The sequence below is a fragment of the Chelonia mydas genome, chromosome 1 (genome assembly GCF_015237465.2).
Source record: "Chelonia mydas isolate rCheMyd1 chromosome 1, rCheMyd1.pri.v2, whole genome shotgun sequence".
NCBI classification, from domain to species: domain Eukaryota; kingdom Metazoa; phylum Chordata; order Testudines; family Cheloniidae; genus Chelonia; species Chelonia mydas.
The window spans coordinates 7,840,971-7,855,637 of record NC_057849.1 but is presented as its reverse complement, the minus strand read 5'-3'; the positions used below and the strand labels follow the sequence as shown (position 1 = coordinate 7,855,637).

General features: G+C 43.2%; 1 protein-coding gene across 5 annotated transcripts in view; it reads left to right on the top strand.

Moving 5' to 3' along the window:
• STIM1 (stromal interaction molecule 1) overlaps nt 1-14,667 on the top strand; it is a 181,808-nt gene that overhangs the window by 103,021 nt on the left and 64,120 nt on the right. For all 5 annotated transcript variants that reach the window (XM_043526817.1, XM_037909247.1, XM_037909375.1 and 2 more), the window contains exon 4: nt 6,116-6,230. In XM_043526817.1, coding sequence (XP_043382752.1) covers nt 6,116-6,230 — 115 coding nt within the window. The remainder of the gene's footprint in view (nt 1-6,115; nt 6,231-14,667) is intronic.

Here is a 14,667-nt window from a genome sequence, read left to right as displayed (position 1 = left end):
GCCTCTGCCTTTCCACACAGAACTAACATCTGGGAGCTGCAGGGAAGGGCCTCTGAGGGTAAGAGGGGTATGTGTGCTGGAGAGGAGGGATGTGGCATGACTCAAGCTGTTGGGGGTGGGGGGGATGGGCAAACCGTTAAATTGTGCCCCCACTCTCAGGAGGCACCAGTCATCTCTGGCAGAAGCGCCGAGCCTCCTTTCCCCAAGTTTGGTAGGCGGAGAATGGGGGGAGCCTGGGGAGCTCTGCGAGCCCCACTTTCACTGTAAAAGTGCCGCGTGCGGCTCACGAGCGGCAGTTTGGGCACCCCGATACATAGAAAGGACAGAGTAGGTCGTGCTGGTGTGGGAGTGGCACTACATGTGAAAGAAAGCAGAAAATCAAATATAGTAAAAATCTTAAATGACTCAAACTGTACCATTGAATGTCTATGGATAGAAATTCCATGCTTGAATAAGAGTATAGCAGTAGGAATATACTACTGACCAGGATGGTGATTGTGATTGTGAAATGCTCCAGGAGATTAGAGAGGCTGTAAAAATAGAAAACTCAATAATAATGGTGGATTTCAAAATATAATGGTGGATAATGGTGGATTTCAAAAAGAAAAAGGAGTACTTGTGACTACCTTAGAGACTAACAAATTTATTTGAGCATAAGCTTTCGTGAGCTACAGCTCACTTCATCGGATGCATTCAGTGGAAAATACAAGTGGGGAGATTTATATACATAGAGAACATGAAACAATGGGTGTTACCATACACACTGTAACCAGAGCGGTCACTTAAGGTGAGCTATTACCAGCAGGAGAGCCGGGGGGGGTAGGGTGGGGGGACCTTTTGTAGTGATAATCAAGGTGGGCCATTTCCAGCTGTTGACAAGAACGTCTGAGGAACAGTGGGGGGTGGGGGTAGGGTGGTGGATAACCATGGGGAAATAGTTTACTTTGTGTAATGACCCATCCACTCCCAGTCTTTATTCAAGCCTAAGTTAATTGTATCCAGTTTGCAAATTAATTCCAATTCAGCAGTCTCTCCTTGGAGTCTGTTTTTGAAGTTTTTTTGTTGAAGTGTTGTAATAGCTCATCTTAAGTGATCACTCTCCTTACAATATGTATGATAAATACCCATTGTTTCATGGTCTGTGTGTATATAAATCTCCTCACTGTATTTTCCACTTTATGCATCTGATGAAGTGAGCTGTAGCTCACGAAAGCTTATGTTCAGATAAATTGGTTAGTCTCTAAGGTGCCACAAGTACTCTTTTTCTTTTTGCGAATACAGACTAACACGGCTGCTACTCTGAAACCTGTCACTTTTAGGTCTGTAATCGAGTGACCAGAGAGATTTAAGTGTTCTCCAACTGGTTTTTGAATGTTATAATTCTTGATGTCTGATTGGTGTCCATTTATTCTTTTACGTAGAGACTGTCCAGTTTGAACAATGTACATGGCAGAGGGGCATTGCTGGCACATGATGGCATGTATCACATTGGTAGATGTGCAGGTGAACGAGCCTCTGATAGTGTGACTGATATGATTAGGCCCTATGATGGTGTCCTCTGAATAAATATGTGGACACCGTTGGCAATGGGTTTTGATGCAAGGATAGGTTCCTGGGTTAGTGGTTCTGTTGTGTGGTATGTGGTTGCTGGCGAGTATTTGCTTCAGGTTGGGGGGCTGTCTGTAAGCAAGGACTGGCCTGTCTCCCAAGATCTGTGAGAGTGATGGGTCATCCTTCAGGATAGGTTGTAGATCCTTGATGATGCGTTGGAGAGGTTTTAGTTGGGGGCTGAAGGTGATGGCTAGTGGCGTTCTGTTATTTTCTTTGTTGGGCCTGTCCTGTAGTAGGTGACTTCTGGATACTCTTCTGGCTCTGTCAATCTGTTTCTTTGCTTCAGCAGGTGGGTATTGTAGTTGTAAGAACGCTTGATAGAGATCTTGAAGGTGTTTGTCTCTGTCTGAGGGGTTGGAGCAAATGCGGTTGTATCGCAGAGCTTGGCTGTAGACAGTGGATCGTGTGGTGTGGTCAGGGTGAAAGCTGGAGGCATGTAGGTAGGAATAGCGGTCAGTAGGTTTCCGGTATAGGGTGGTGTTTATGTGACCATCGCTTATTAGCACCATAGTGTCCAGGAAGTGGATCTCTTGTGTGGACTGGTCCAGGCTGAGGTGCGATGGAAATTGTTGAAATCATGGTGGAATTCCTCAAGGGCTTCTTTTCCATGGGTCCAGATGATGAAGATGTCATCAATGTAGCGCAAGTAAAGTAGGGGCATTAGTGGACGAGAGCTGAGGAAGCGTTGTTCTAAGTCAGCCATAAAAATGATGGCATACTGTGGGGCCATGTGGGTACCCATAGCAGTGCCGCTGATCTGAAGGTATACATTGTCCCCAAATGTGAAATAGTTATGGGTGAGGACAAAGTCACAAAGTTCAGCCACAAGGTTTGCTATGACATTATCGGGGATACTGTTCTTGACGGCTTGTAAGTCCATCTTTGTGTGGAATGTTGGTGTAGAGGGCTTCTACATCCATAGTGGCCAGGATGGTGTAGTACATGTCACCTCAGGATGGACTACAGAGATAAAGTTTCTAAACACCATTAATGATTGCTTCTTGGAGCAACTGGTCCTGGAACCCACAAGAGGAGAGCAATTCTTGATTTAGTCCCAAGTGGAACACAGGATCTGGTCCAAGAGGTGAATATAGATGAACTGCTTGGTAATAATGACCATAATAAAATTAAATCTAACATTCTTTTGTGGGGGGGGAAGGGAAATATCAAAGAAACCAACCACAGTAGCATTTAACTTCTGAAAGGGGAACTACACAAAAGTGAGAAAGCTAGTTAAATGGAAAGTAAGAGGTACAGTCACAAAAGTGAAATGCCTGAAAGCTGCATGGACTCTTTTTAAAAAACACCATAATAGAGGCTCATATTAAATGTATACCCCAAATTAAAAACATAATAAGTACCATCACGGCTAAGTAACAGAAGCAGTTAGAGGCAAAAAGGCATCCTTTAAAAATGGGAAGTCAAATCCTACTGACGAAAATAGAAAGGAGCATAACTTCTGTCAAGTGTAAAAGTATAATTAGGCAGGCCAAAAAAGAATCTGAAGAGCAACTGGCAAAAAACTCAAAAACTAACAGCAAAAGGTTAAAGGACACCAGAAGCAGGAAGTCTGTCAAACAAGAGGTGGGGCCCCTGGACGATCAAGATGCTGCTTAAAGGGCACTCAAGGAAGATAAGGCCATTACAGAGAAGCTAAATGTATTCTTTGCATCCCTTTTCACAGCCGAGGATGTGAGGGAGATTCCTACACCTGAGCCATTCTTTGTAGGTGACAAATCCGAGGAACTGTCCCAGATTGAGGTGTCAATAGACCAATGGAACAAACTGATAAATTAAACAGTAATAAGTCACCAGATAGTATTCATCCAAGAGTTCTGAAGGAACTCAAATATGAAATTGGAGAACTATCAACTGTGATATGTAATCTATCACTTAAATCAACTTCCGTACCAGATGACTGGAGGATAGCTAATGTGACACCAATTTTTGAAAAATGCTCCTGAGGCGATCCCGGCAATCCAGGCAAGTAAGCCTAACTTCACTCCTAAAGAACAGAATTCTCAAACGCATAGATGAACACAATTTGTTGTTGAAGAGCCAACACAGTACTACAATAGATGTACTCCTGGGTGAATTCAGGATCGTACCTGCTGACGTTAGCGATAAAAATACGTTTTTACTGCTTCTTATGACTCTCTAGCTCTGCAGAGCCAACCTCCAGCCTTCATCGGTACTTAACACCTTATTGCCTCTGGCACTGCTGGTGAGAAGACACTGGCAGGCTACCTTGGCATCAGCTCTTTTGTCTATGACTCCAGTATTGAGTATCCACTTTGGATGACCTTGGTTTTAGAATCAAGGACTGAGAATTTCTTATTAAGTCCCTGCCTACAGTGGTGTAGCTTTTGGAAACTGGTTTAAAGTTGGTTATGTTCTAACGGTGGGTTTGTAATTTGTTCAGTATTTCGATTTATAGAAAAACAGGAACAAAAATTTCAGAGTTGGGTTAGATGTATACTAGCATGTCTGCTTAAAAGGGTCACATTATGTAACTGTAAGTACCTATAATATAGTCAGGCATTTTGTGCCCTTGCTAGACGAACTGCCGCTGGTCTTGCACACTTGTTTTTGTGCTTTTATTTATTCACAATAATATGTTCCATCACGCAGTGCCTGTAGACTATATTAATGTCCATGCATTTGCAATCATGTCCCGTTGGGCCCACAATTGCTAGTTTTACACGTGCAACTAAGGCATATCTTTTTGAAAACGTAGCTCTTGGTTTCCAACTGCTCTGTGTGAGCTTTGAAGCAAAGCAGGAAAGAGACTCCAGGGAAGAGCTTTTGTGAAGTAAAGCTGGAACTCTGTGGGCAACTTGGCCCTAGAGACCTGGTAGTAAAGTGTCTGACATACCAGATCTGTATTTCACAGTGTCTGAGGTGGTATCTCTGTCAGTTGACAGAGACCTACAAATCAAAACTGGTCATAATCACATTTATATTTTTGTCTTGTTGCACTGGAGTGGTTTACATTTCTTGTATGACGTACAGGTGAATGCCTGGGGCACTGTAATCCAAAGAAAAGGTTGGAGTCCAGAAAGTCTGAATAGTTTTCCATATTAATTTAAAATTATATTTCCTTTCTTTTGCAAGTAATTTATTGGATACAACCTGATTTGCCTTCCCACAAATAGAACTTGCCAAATGCACTTGAAAGGATGTTCATGTTTAGCCACTTCAGCATAACCTGCCCAGAGCGGGGATGAGTAATACTTCTGTATCAATACCTTCGAAACACACTAACCTGATGCTACTGAGCCTGAGTTTTTGCCAAGTTCAGTTCAGTTTCTTACATTCTCAAAATGAAGTTCTCCTGGTTAGTTTTCTCAGGGGGCTCCAAAAAAGTTGAACATATCAAGGGAGTAACAGACCACCAAATCCTCTTCTTCCTTGGCTGCTTCTGTTGATTAGGTGGTTTTAAGTGTTGCTCATTGGGCCAATGATCTCTTGTGTACTTTATAAAATCATTGCTAGTAAAATGTGCCGATGACACAAAGTTTAGTGGAGTGGTAAATGACAGCAGTTATATAGTGCGATCTGGATCAGTTGGGCTCACCTGAACAATATAGCCAAATGCAAGATCCTACATCTAGGAACAAAGAATATGGGGCATACTTAAAAGATGTGACACTGTATGCAGTGAGACTGAACTTAGGGATAATGGTAGACAACCAAGCGAACTTCGGCTCCTAACTAAGGGGGCTAATGCAACTGTTAAATGTATAAATGTCTAAGCAAGGCAAGTTTAAGTAAGAGCAGGGAGATGGGATTACTTCTGTATACAGTATCAATAAGACCATCACTGGAATACTATGTCTGGTTCTAGCATCCATGCTTCAGAAAGGATGGTGAAATTGAAAAGGATTCAGAAAAGAGTTACAAGATGATTCAAGGTCTGGCAAACGTGCCGTATGGTGAGAGATTTAAGGTTAAGTAGTGACTTGATCATGGACAACAAGTACCTACATGGGGAAGAGATTTCTGATAGTTGAGGTCTCTTTAATCTAGCAAAAAAGGCAAAGTGCGATCCAATGCTTGGAAGCTGAAGCTTGACAAATTCAGACTAGAAATAAGGTGTACATTTTTAACAGTGAGGGCAGCTAACCATGGGAACAACTTACCAAGGGATGTGGTGGATTCTCCATTTCATGAAGTCTTTAAATCGAGGCTGGATATTTTTCTGAGAGATGAGATAACACAAACAGAATCACAGAAATGTAGGGCTGGAAGGGACCTCGAGAGGTCAAATCCAGTCCCCTGTGCTGAGGCAGGAAAAATTATACTTAAACACCTGACAGGTGTTTGTCCAACCTGCTCTTAAAAAACTCAGTGATGTGGATTCCACAGCCTTCCTGGGAAGTTGTTTGTTTGTTGCAAAAATTACTGGGTGATTTTCTATGCTTTCTGTTTCTCAGGATATCTGACTAAATGGTCATTAAAAATCTATGGATTAATGACTAACCCCTTTGTGTTCTTTTTCTAGTTCCTGAGGGAAGACTTAAATTATCATGACCCAACAGTCAAACACAGCACCTTCCATGGGGAGGATAAACTCATCAGCGTGGAAGATCTCTGGAAGTCATGGAAAACGTCCGAAGGTAAAAATTCTCATGTCTAAACACTGATACATCCATTTTGTTTGTGTTTTCAGCAGAAAGATCATGGTTGGTTCCAGCCTCTTCTGTCACTTTTTGCATGGACTTAGTTTTCCAGAGGGATAAGAGGAGCACAAATAAAATATGTGGCGTGGTCAATTGAAGCAGAAAATTATTGAGTGGATACAGAAAACAACAATACAGTTGCATTCAGCACCTTATAGCAGCCAGATAAGTAATGTGCTCTCTGAGAGGAACCCCACAGAAATCATCTAAATGTGAGGACTGTTAGACTGTGGAATTGTTTTCCAAGGGCAGTGCTGATAGCCCCATTGCTTAGAATCAAAGAAGATTAGGGTTGGAAGAGACCTCAGGAGGTCATCTAGTCCGATCCCCTGCTCAAAGCTGGACCAACACCAACTAAATCATCCCAGCCAGGGCTTTGTCAAGCTGGGCCTTAAAAACCTCTAAGGATGGAGATTCCACCACCTCCCTAGGTAACCCATTCCAGTGCTTCACTACCCTCCTAGTGAAATAGTGTTTCCTAATATCCAATCTAGACCTCCCCCACTGCAACTTGAGACCATTGCTCCTTGTTTTGTCATCTGCCACCACCACTGAGAACAGCTGAGCTCCATCCTCTTTGGAACCCCCCTTCCGGTAGTTGAAGGCTACTATCAAATCCCCCCTCACTCTTCTCTTCTGTAGACTAAATAACCCCAGTTCCCTCAGCCTCTCCTCATAAGGTATGTGCCCCAGACCCCTAATCATTTTCGTTGCCCTCTGCTGGACTCCCCAGTTTGTACACATCCCTTCTGTCGTAGGAGGACCAAAACTGGACACAATATTTCAGGTGTGTCTTCACCAGTGCTGAATAGAGGGGAATAATCACGTCCCTCGATCTGCTGGCAATGCTCCTACTAATACAGCCCAATATGCCGTTGGCCTTCTTGGCAACAAGGGCACACTGCTAACTCATATCCAGCTTCTTGTCCACTGTAATCCCCAGGTCCTTTTCTGCAGAACTGCCGCTTAGCCAGTCGGTCCCCAGCCTGTACTGGCGCATGGGATTCTTCCTTCCTAAGAGCAAGACTCTGCACTTGTCTTTGTTGAACCTCATCAGATTTCTTTTGTCCCATTCCTCCAATTTGTCTAGGTCACTCTGGACCCTATTCTTACCCTCCAGTTTATCTACCTCTCCCCCCAGCTTAGTGTCATCTGCGAACTTGCTGAGGGTGAGACATTTCAAATTAGACTAGACAAACACTAGAATTGTATCATTTAGAGCATGTGTTCAGAAATAACTGGAAACCAGTGTGGCTTCTGGAAAACAAGTAGGTATTACCAGTTCCCTAATGCTGTTTCTATACTAGCTGAAACTTCTGAGTGGTCTTTAAAGATAGTCCCATAGTGCTCATTACAATAATACAGTTGACAGGTCACAAAGACATAAATGCCATGGAAAGGGCCACATTAGAGAGCTGGCCATAATGTTCTATCTTACTGTATACGCAGGAAGAAAGAGGCATTTCTGCTCGCCAGTAATACCTGGTACTGCTGGGTTAATTGGGATCCAGAAAACACTTATAGATCGCATACTACCTTGACAAAGGGTGTGAGCACCTCCTGAATAATATACAGATGCCTCTTCTGCCGTTCTCTGCAAATACTTCCCCTGCCTTCCTTTATAATATGGCTCTGGATGTTGTCACTATTATTGCCTCATCCACCTCAAGGGGTTGTTAATTCTGAAACCTAACAATGACTGTGAAAATGTCAACATTAACATTGCCACTACTGAGAATGTTAGCAGAAGCATCCAGCTAACTGTGCTTATCCTACAGTCTTGAACTGCCTTTCTTGGGGACAAAATCCCCATGTGTTCTCGGTCCAGTTACCCAAACCTCCAGCTTCCCCGACAATATCTCTGAGTCATAAATACTAGGGGAGCTGGTCAGAAATTTTTTGATGCTGATTTGTCAGAAAATACTGGTCAGAAAATGCTGATTTGTCAAAATTGAAATGTTCCAGAGGAATGTGTTGGTTTCAACAAAACTTTCAAAAGAAGCCAGGCAGGTTTCCATCAGAAACCCGCCTGGTTTCCTGTCCACCTCCCTGGCTCCTCAGCAGCCGGGCTGCTGGGTCTCTAGACTGCCAGACTCCCTGCCTGAAGGGCTGCTGGGGAGCGTGGGGCTCCCAGGCTCACCAGCTGCCATAGAGCCTGGCCTCCCAGACTCCTTGCTTGATGAGTTGCCAGGCCCTCAGGCAGCTCAGGGAAAGTTGAAAGCACTTCAAAAAGATCAAAATGAAATGTCACGTCAATGTTTTCCTAACAAAAGTCAGCATTTCTGTTTTGAGGGACACTTGGAAATGTTTATGTATTTTTTGTTCCAGTTCAGAACAATATTTGTTGTTTTTTCTCTCTCTCTATCAATCAATCAATACGTTTGGAATTGCCTATGGAATGGGTATTCCAGTTTCTGGCCAGCTCTAATAAATACAGAAATCTGCATTACCTCAACGTTGAAAATGTGGGGGTAATATAGGATAAGTGTAATTTAATATTTAAACATGGGGCCATTCTACTGAGTTTATCATGCGTTGTTTATTGAATTTAAAATCTCAATATTTAATTTAAGTGAAGCTACCACAGAGTTTCTAGTCACAGAATCCATGCACTGTGTCACGTGCAGCCAGCTTGTCGCAGAATATGTGCCTTGACAAAGGTTGTAATATATGACACATATATGCTTCTCCTAGTCCTTTCCCCTTAGTCCATTCCTGCCCTTCTATCATCCTGCCCTCGCACCTGGAACAGCCTTCTCTGCCATCCAGCTTCTTCTCCCCTCAGTCAAGTCCCTTATTAAAATCCACCCGTCGGGAAGTTTCATAAACTCATTAAAATCTACTTCTTCAAGCAATCTTCTGATCACTTTATTGACAACCTCCAAACCTTTCAGCTTCTTAGCCTTATCCTGTTTCTTTTATGTTTGGCTTGTTTCATTTACACTATAAATTCTTTGGGGCAGGGAGCATCTGTGTCTTCAAAGTGCGGTGTTGACATGTGTCTGTATATAAATTATAATTTAAAAACGACTGGTTTAATAATCCCTTATGGTCTCTGCGGGGTGACTTAATAAGTCACCAACAGCAGACATGAGTCTGTGGTACTGGAAAATGAAGCAATGACATGCATGAATCTGGAATCGCTTTTCTAGGTTCCAAATTACAACCAACTGGAAACTCTCTCTGGAGAAAAGGGTTGGGAGAAGAATAGAAGAATGGGGTATTTAAAAAACAAAAATTTTAAGTGTTTGGTTCCCTGTCCCATTTGTTTTATTCTTCTGTTCACTAGGGTGGCCAGTATGTTTAAAACTTCTTGTCCAAAGCACTTTAAAAATCAGATTGATGCTACAGGGCACTTTGTCTTTTGTGTGTTTGAGGAAAGCCTGACATTAGAAATATTTATTCTGTTGTATGATTGTTTACAAATGGCTTTGCCTAAGTGTATCTGAATGTCAGTTTCAACCCAGAAGCTCTTAAGTGCTGGAACATCCCAGGATGCTCTCAAGATACATTACTCCGTTGTTTGATTTCTTCTTTTTCCTGAAACACATTTTAAGTAGCATTTCCTTAAAATGTTTCTGTTACATGATTTTTCCCCTTGCTGAATTGGGCTTAGTTATCTCTTCAGTTTTTCTGCCGCAACATGCCCCATATTGTTAATAAAATATGAAATGGTTAGTTTCCAACGTTATTTTCGTTCTCATACGGAGGCTAATCCCTCTGAGCGTGAGCTTCTTTTGAAGTCATTAGTCCATCCATTGTGGAAGACTGGTAGAATCAGGCCCACGAAGAAGGCTGTGCTTTCTTTCTGCAGTTGTCATCTGAAAGATGGCTTCGAAATGGTGTGTGGTAGGAGTCTCTCGCTGACATGATGCCCAGAGCAGATTTGTTCAGTTTACAAATTAAATGCCTTTTTTAAACTGCCATCTCTGCAGATTCTGCTGAGGTCTGAAAATCAAACTGTTCTTTTTGCGATTTACATTGTCACCAGAAATAAGGATTCTTCCGCTGTTAGCTTTGAAGTTCAGGCAGAATAGACTCCAGTTCACTCTCTTACAGCTTTGTTGACTCTGGACTGCTTCTTAGACAGTTCCTCTAAGAAAACAAGGCGGGTACATAATATCACAAGAAAAGACTAAAATAGGCAGCTTCTGAGGAAACCAGGGCTTGAATTCATGTAAACATACCCGATGACCACTGTTTTAAGCAGATGATGATTGTCTGTTAGATTAATTTAAATGTCTCCCAAAGAGAGCAGGGCTGGCAATACAGCAACCATCAGAGGGAAGCTGCCTTCAATAAAGTAAAAAAGTTCCAGAGGGTGGAGGGTAGCACTATCAGTAAGCTAGGTATTTACCATGCTCTCTGGAGAGGAGATTTAACAGCACAGAATTTGGAGTGATAAGAATTCAGCTGGGCACGGGTCCAAGAGTGGGGATCTACTTTCTACTGTAAGCAAGAATGACTTAAAAAGAAAAGGTTTCAGAGTAGCAGCCGTGTTAGTCTGTATTCGCCAAAAGAAAAGGAGGACTTGTGGCACTTTAGAGACTAACCAATTTATTTGAGCATAAGCTTTCGTGAGCTACAGCTCACTTCATCGGATGTATTCAGTGGAAAATACAGTGGGGAGATTTATATATACAGAGAACATGAAACAATGGGTGTTACCTTACACACTGTAACCAGAGTGATCAGGTAAGGTGAGCTATTACCAGCAGGAGAGCCGGGGGGAAGGAACCTTTTGTAGTGATAATCAAGGTGGGCCATTTCCAGCAGTTGACAAGAACGTCTGAGGAACAGCGGGGGACGGGGGGAGTAAACATGAGGAAATAGTTTTACTTTGTGTAATGACCCATCCACTCCCAGTCTTTATTCAAGCCTAAGTTAATTGTATCCAGTTTGCAAATTAATTCCAATTCAGCAGTCTCTCCTTGGAGTCTGTTTTTGAAGTTTTTTTGTTGAAGAACTGCCACTTTTAGGTCTGTCATCGAGTGACCAAAGAGATTGAAGTGTTCTCCAACTGGTTTTTGAATGTTATAATTCTTGACGTCTGATTTGTGTCCATTTATTCTTTTATGTAGAGACTGTCCAGTTTGGCCAATGTACATGGCAGAGGGGCATTGCTGGCACATGATGGCACAACAGGCTCTGTTGCAAGGATAGGTTCCAGGGTTAGTGGTTCTGTTGTGTGGTGTGTGGTTGCTGGTGAGTATTTGCTTCAGGCTGGGGGGCTCTCTGAAAGCAAGGACTGGCCTGTCTCCCAAGATCTGTGAGAATGATGGGTCATCCTTCAGGATAGGTTGTAGATCCCGTTCACATATCTATTCAGGGGACACCATCATAGGGCCTAATCACATCAGCCACACTATCAGAGGCTCGTTCACCTGCACATCTACCAATGTGATATATGCCATCATGTGCTAGCAATGCCCCTCTGCCATGTACATTGGCCAAACTGGACAGTCTCTACATAAAAGAATAAATGGACACAAATCAGACGTCAAGAATTTTAACATTCAAAAACCAGTCGGAGAACACTTCAGTCTCTTTGGTCACTCGATTACAGACCTAAAAGTACACAAAGTAAAACTATTTTCCCATATTTACTCCCCCGCGCCCCTCCCCCCCTCCCCCCCCGCCCCGCGGTTCCTCAGACGTTCTTGTCAACAGCTGGAAATGGCCCACCTTGATTATCACTACAAAAGGTTCCTTCCCCCCGGCTCTCCTGCTGGTAATAGCTCACCTTACCTGATCACTCTGGTTACAGTGTGTAAGGTAACACCCATTGTTTCATGTTCTCTGTATATATAAATCTCCCCACTGTATTTTTCACTGAATGCATCCGATGAAGTGAGCTACAAGATTATGCTCAAATAAATTGGTTAGTCTCTAAGGTGCCACAAGTACTCCTTTTCTTTTTGCGGATACAGATTAACACGGCTGCTACTCTGAAACCTGTCAAGAAACGCTTAGTATTTCTTGCCATTTTCTTGTGTTGGTGGCTGCAGTTCCTCTCCTGGTAGGCAGGAGGTGCAGAGAAGAAGGCTGTAAATCTGAAATAGTTTTGTGTTTGCCTCTTTGACAGCAGAACCAGTATCCAAATTAGCATTAAATTTTGTCTTGATTGTTTTTTATAAAAGGAGGTTTGAAGTGGGCATTGACACTCATTCTAGCCCCTCGTGATGCTCACTAGTGGAGATTAGAAGGCTTTGGTATTTAACACCAGGTTCTGAAGATCCAGTTTTAATTTCTAATTCCCCTGGGTGTGTTCATGCTTGATAGCTGCCAGATGTAAAGGAAATGTTTTATGGCCCACAGTCTGGCTTCCGTCATGTCTAGTATCATCTAAATTAATGCTGTAGCGTGTTTTCTTAAACTGGTGGGGTTTACTGTCTTGGTTTGTGCTGCTTTGTATCTCTCTGTACCGACAATCCCATGAGATTGCAATAAAATTATATCCCTTTCCTCTGGCTGCCCATATTAGACACTAGCTTCTGTCAAACAAGGGAACTCCCACCCTGTCAGGCCTTCTCTCCAGCTGGAAGTATTCATCTCCTCTGAGGGAAGTGGAAGATGTTCTTATATTCTTATGTATCCATTCAAAGTTTGGGAGCTGAGGTATAAATTACTGCTGGCGTTAGTGAGCTCAACTTTATTGACTTCAATGTAACAGAACCATTTCAGACCAGAGGGGAATTAGGCTGTGGTAGCCAGCTAGAGATCTAAAAGCACTGTGTATGAGAGATCTCTTTTGAAGTCTTGGATAGAAGAATGTGCAATAGTCATAACCAATTAAAGCAACGACTGGACATCAAATAGAGGATCCTGTTTGAATTATTTGGGATTTATCCAAATGCCACTGGATGAACCGGGCAGATGCTATATGCAGGCTACGCTAGACATATCAGAATGGAGCGAACACCTACTCACCCCTGGTTAGTGGTTGTATTGCTGCTTGACTTTTTTCCGTTTCAGCAGTGTCACAGTGGTGCAATCAGGCTTAAAGGCAAGAGAGAAAACTCATTTCATAGGCCATAATTTTCCGCTGTCCACTCATTTTGGGAGTCTTTTGATATCAAGCTGTGTCCCAAGTTGAACTCCTTCAAAATGAATGCGCCTAAAATTAGCCGACATGGTTTTCAAAGTTGGGGCCCAAGTAACTCCCTCCAGAAGCCTAACAAAGCATGTGAAGGAGGTGAAGAAAGCACTATAAAAGTCCCAGTGTTTTCTTCCAGCAAATCAGTTTCACGGACCATTTTTAATCTGTCTCCTGAGTGCTTTGTATCGCAGCTCTTGAGAGCCTCTTAGCTCCCAATTGCTATGATAAAGCTACAAACACTGCTGCCTAGGACTCGGGATTGTGCTGTAATGCACACAGTGAGGAAATTGAACACAATCTTTGCCAAGAGCTGTTTCAGACTGCTGGTATATCTGATACTGTCATCCGCCTTACCCCATGAGCTGTAATTGTGGTGTAAAATAAACCCCACCCATAAGGTTTATTGCCTTAGACAGCTGTTGGGAAAAGTGACAGACTCTGGACACTGTATGGTGGTACCTGTTTGTCCTAAATCTTCTGCAGCAGACTTATTGTATATACAGGACAGACTATGAAAAATCATCACACAACCAAAGATGTTGCAGGCTGAAAAAACCTATAAGGTCACCTAGCCAATTCCCACGTGACATTTTGAAGGTCTTCATCTAGTTACTGAAGGTGGCTTATCTGTGCATGCAATGCTGCCAGATTTGCTCCATGTTTCCGGGGGGATGATGAGCTTGTCTGGTGCATCCCAGCACTCCTGATACAGCTTTTAGCTGTTTCCTCGAAATGTGTTGCTCAGACATACGAGCAGCCTTCCAGCAGTGAAGGATTTAAACCCTTGTCACCGAGCTCACCTTCTCCCTGGCTCCAAAGCATGTGCTGCCTCACCCAGTCTCAGTCAAGGAGGTTTATTTCTTTAGCAGAGGTTATCAAACAAACAGAAAACTGACTTAACTCCATCCTTGGCCCCAGGTTTCAGGGCCACCCCCCTCAGGGGTCTCCGTCACTCCAGCTCCCTAGCCTCAGCCAGCTCCGGTCCCTTCTTGGAGCAGCAGCTGCCCGGCTGCTTCCCTGAGTCCCTGGCCCCTTTCTCCAGGGATCCACCACATGTACTAGCTCCACTCCAGTGTGGCCTTCCCTCCCCAGGATCAGCCTGTCTCAGTCCTTACGCCTGCTGACTAACAGCCCTTAATAGGCTCAGGTGTAACCCAGCCCTCTTTAATGAGCTGGAGTGGGCTCACCTGCCCCGGTCCAAGGGAGCTGGGCGTAATCTGTCTATAGGGATCAGCTACCCTGTGACAACCCTCTTCAGCTTTTATCTTTACTGTA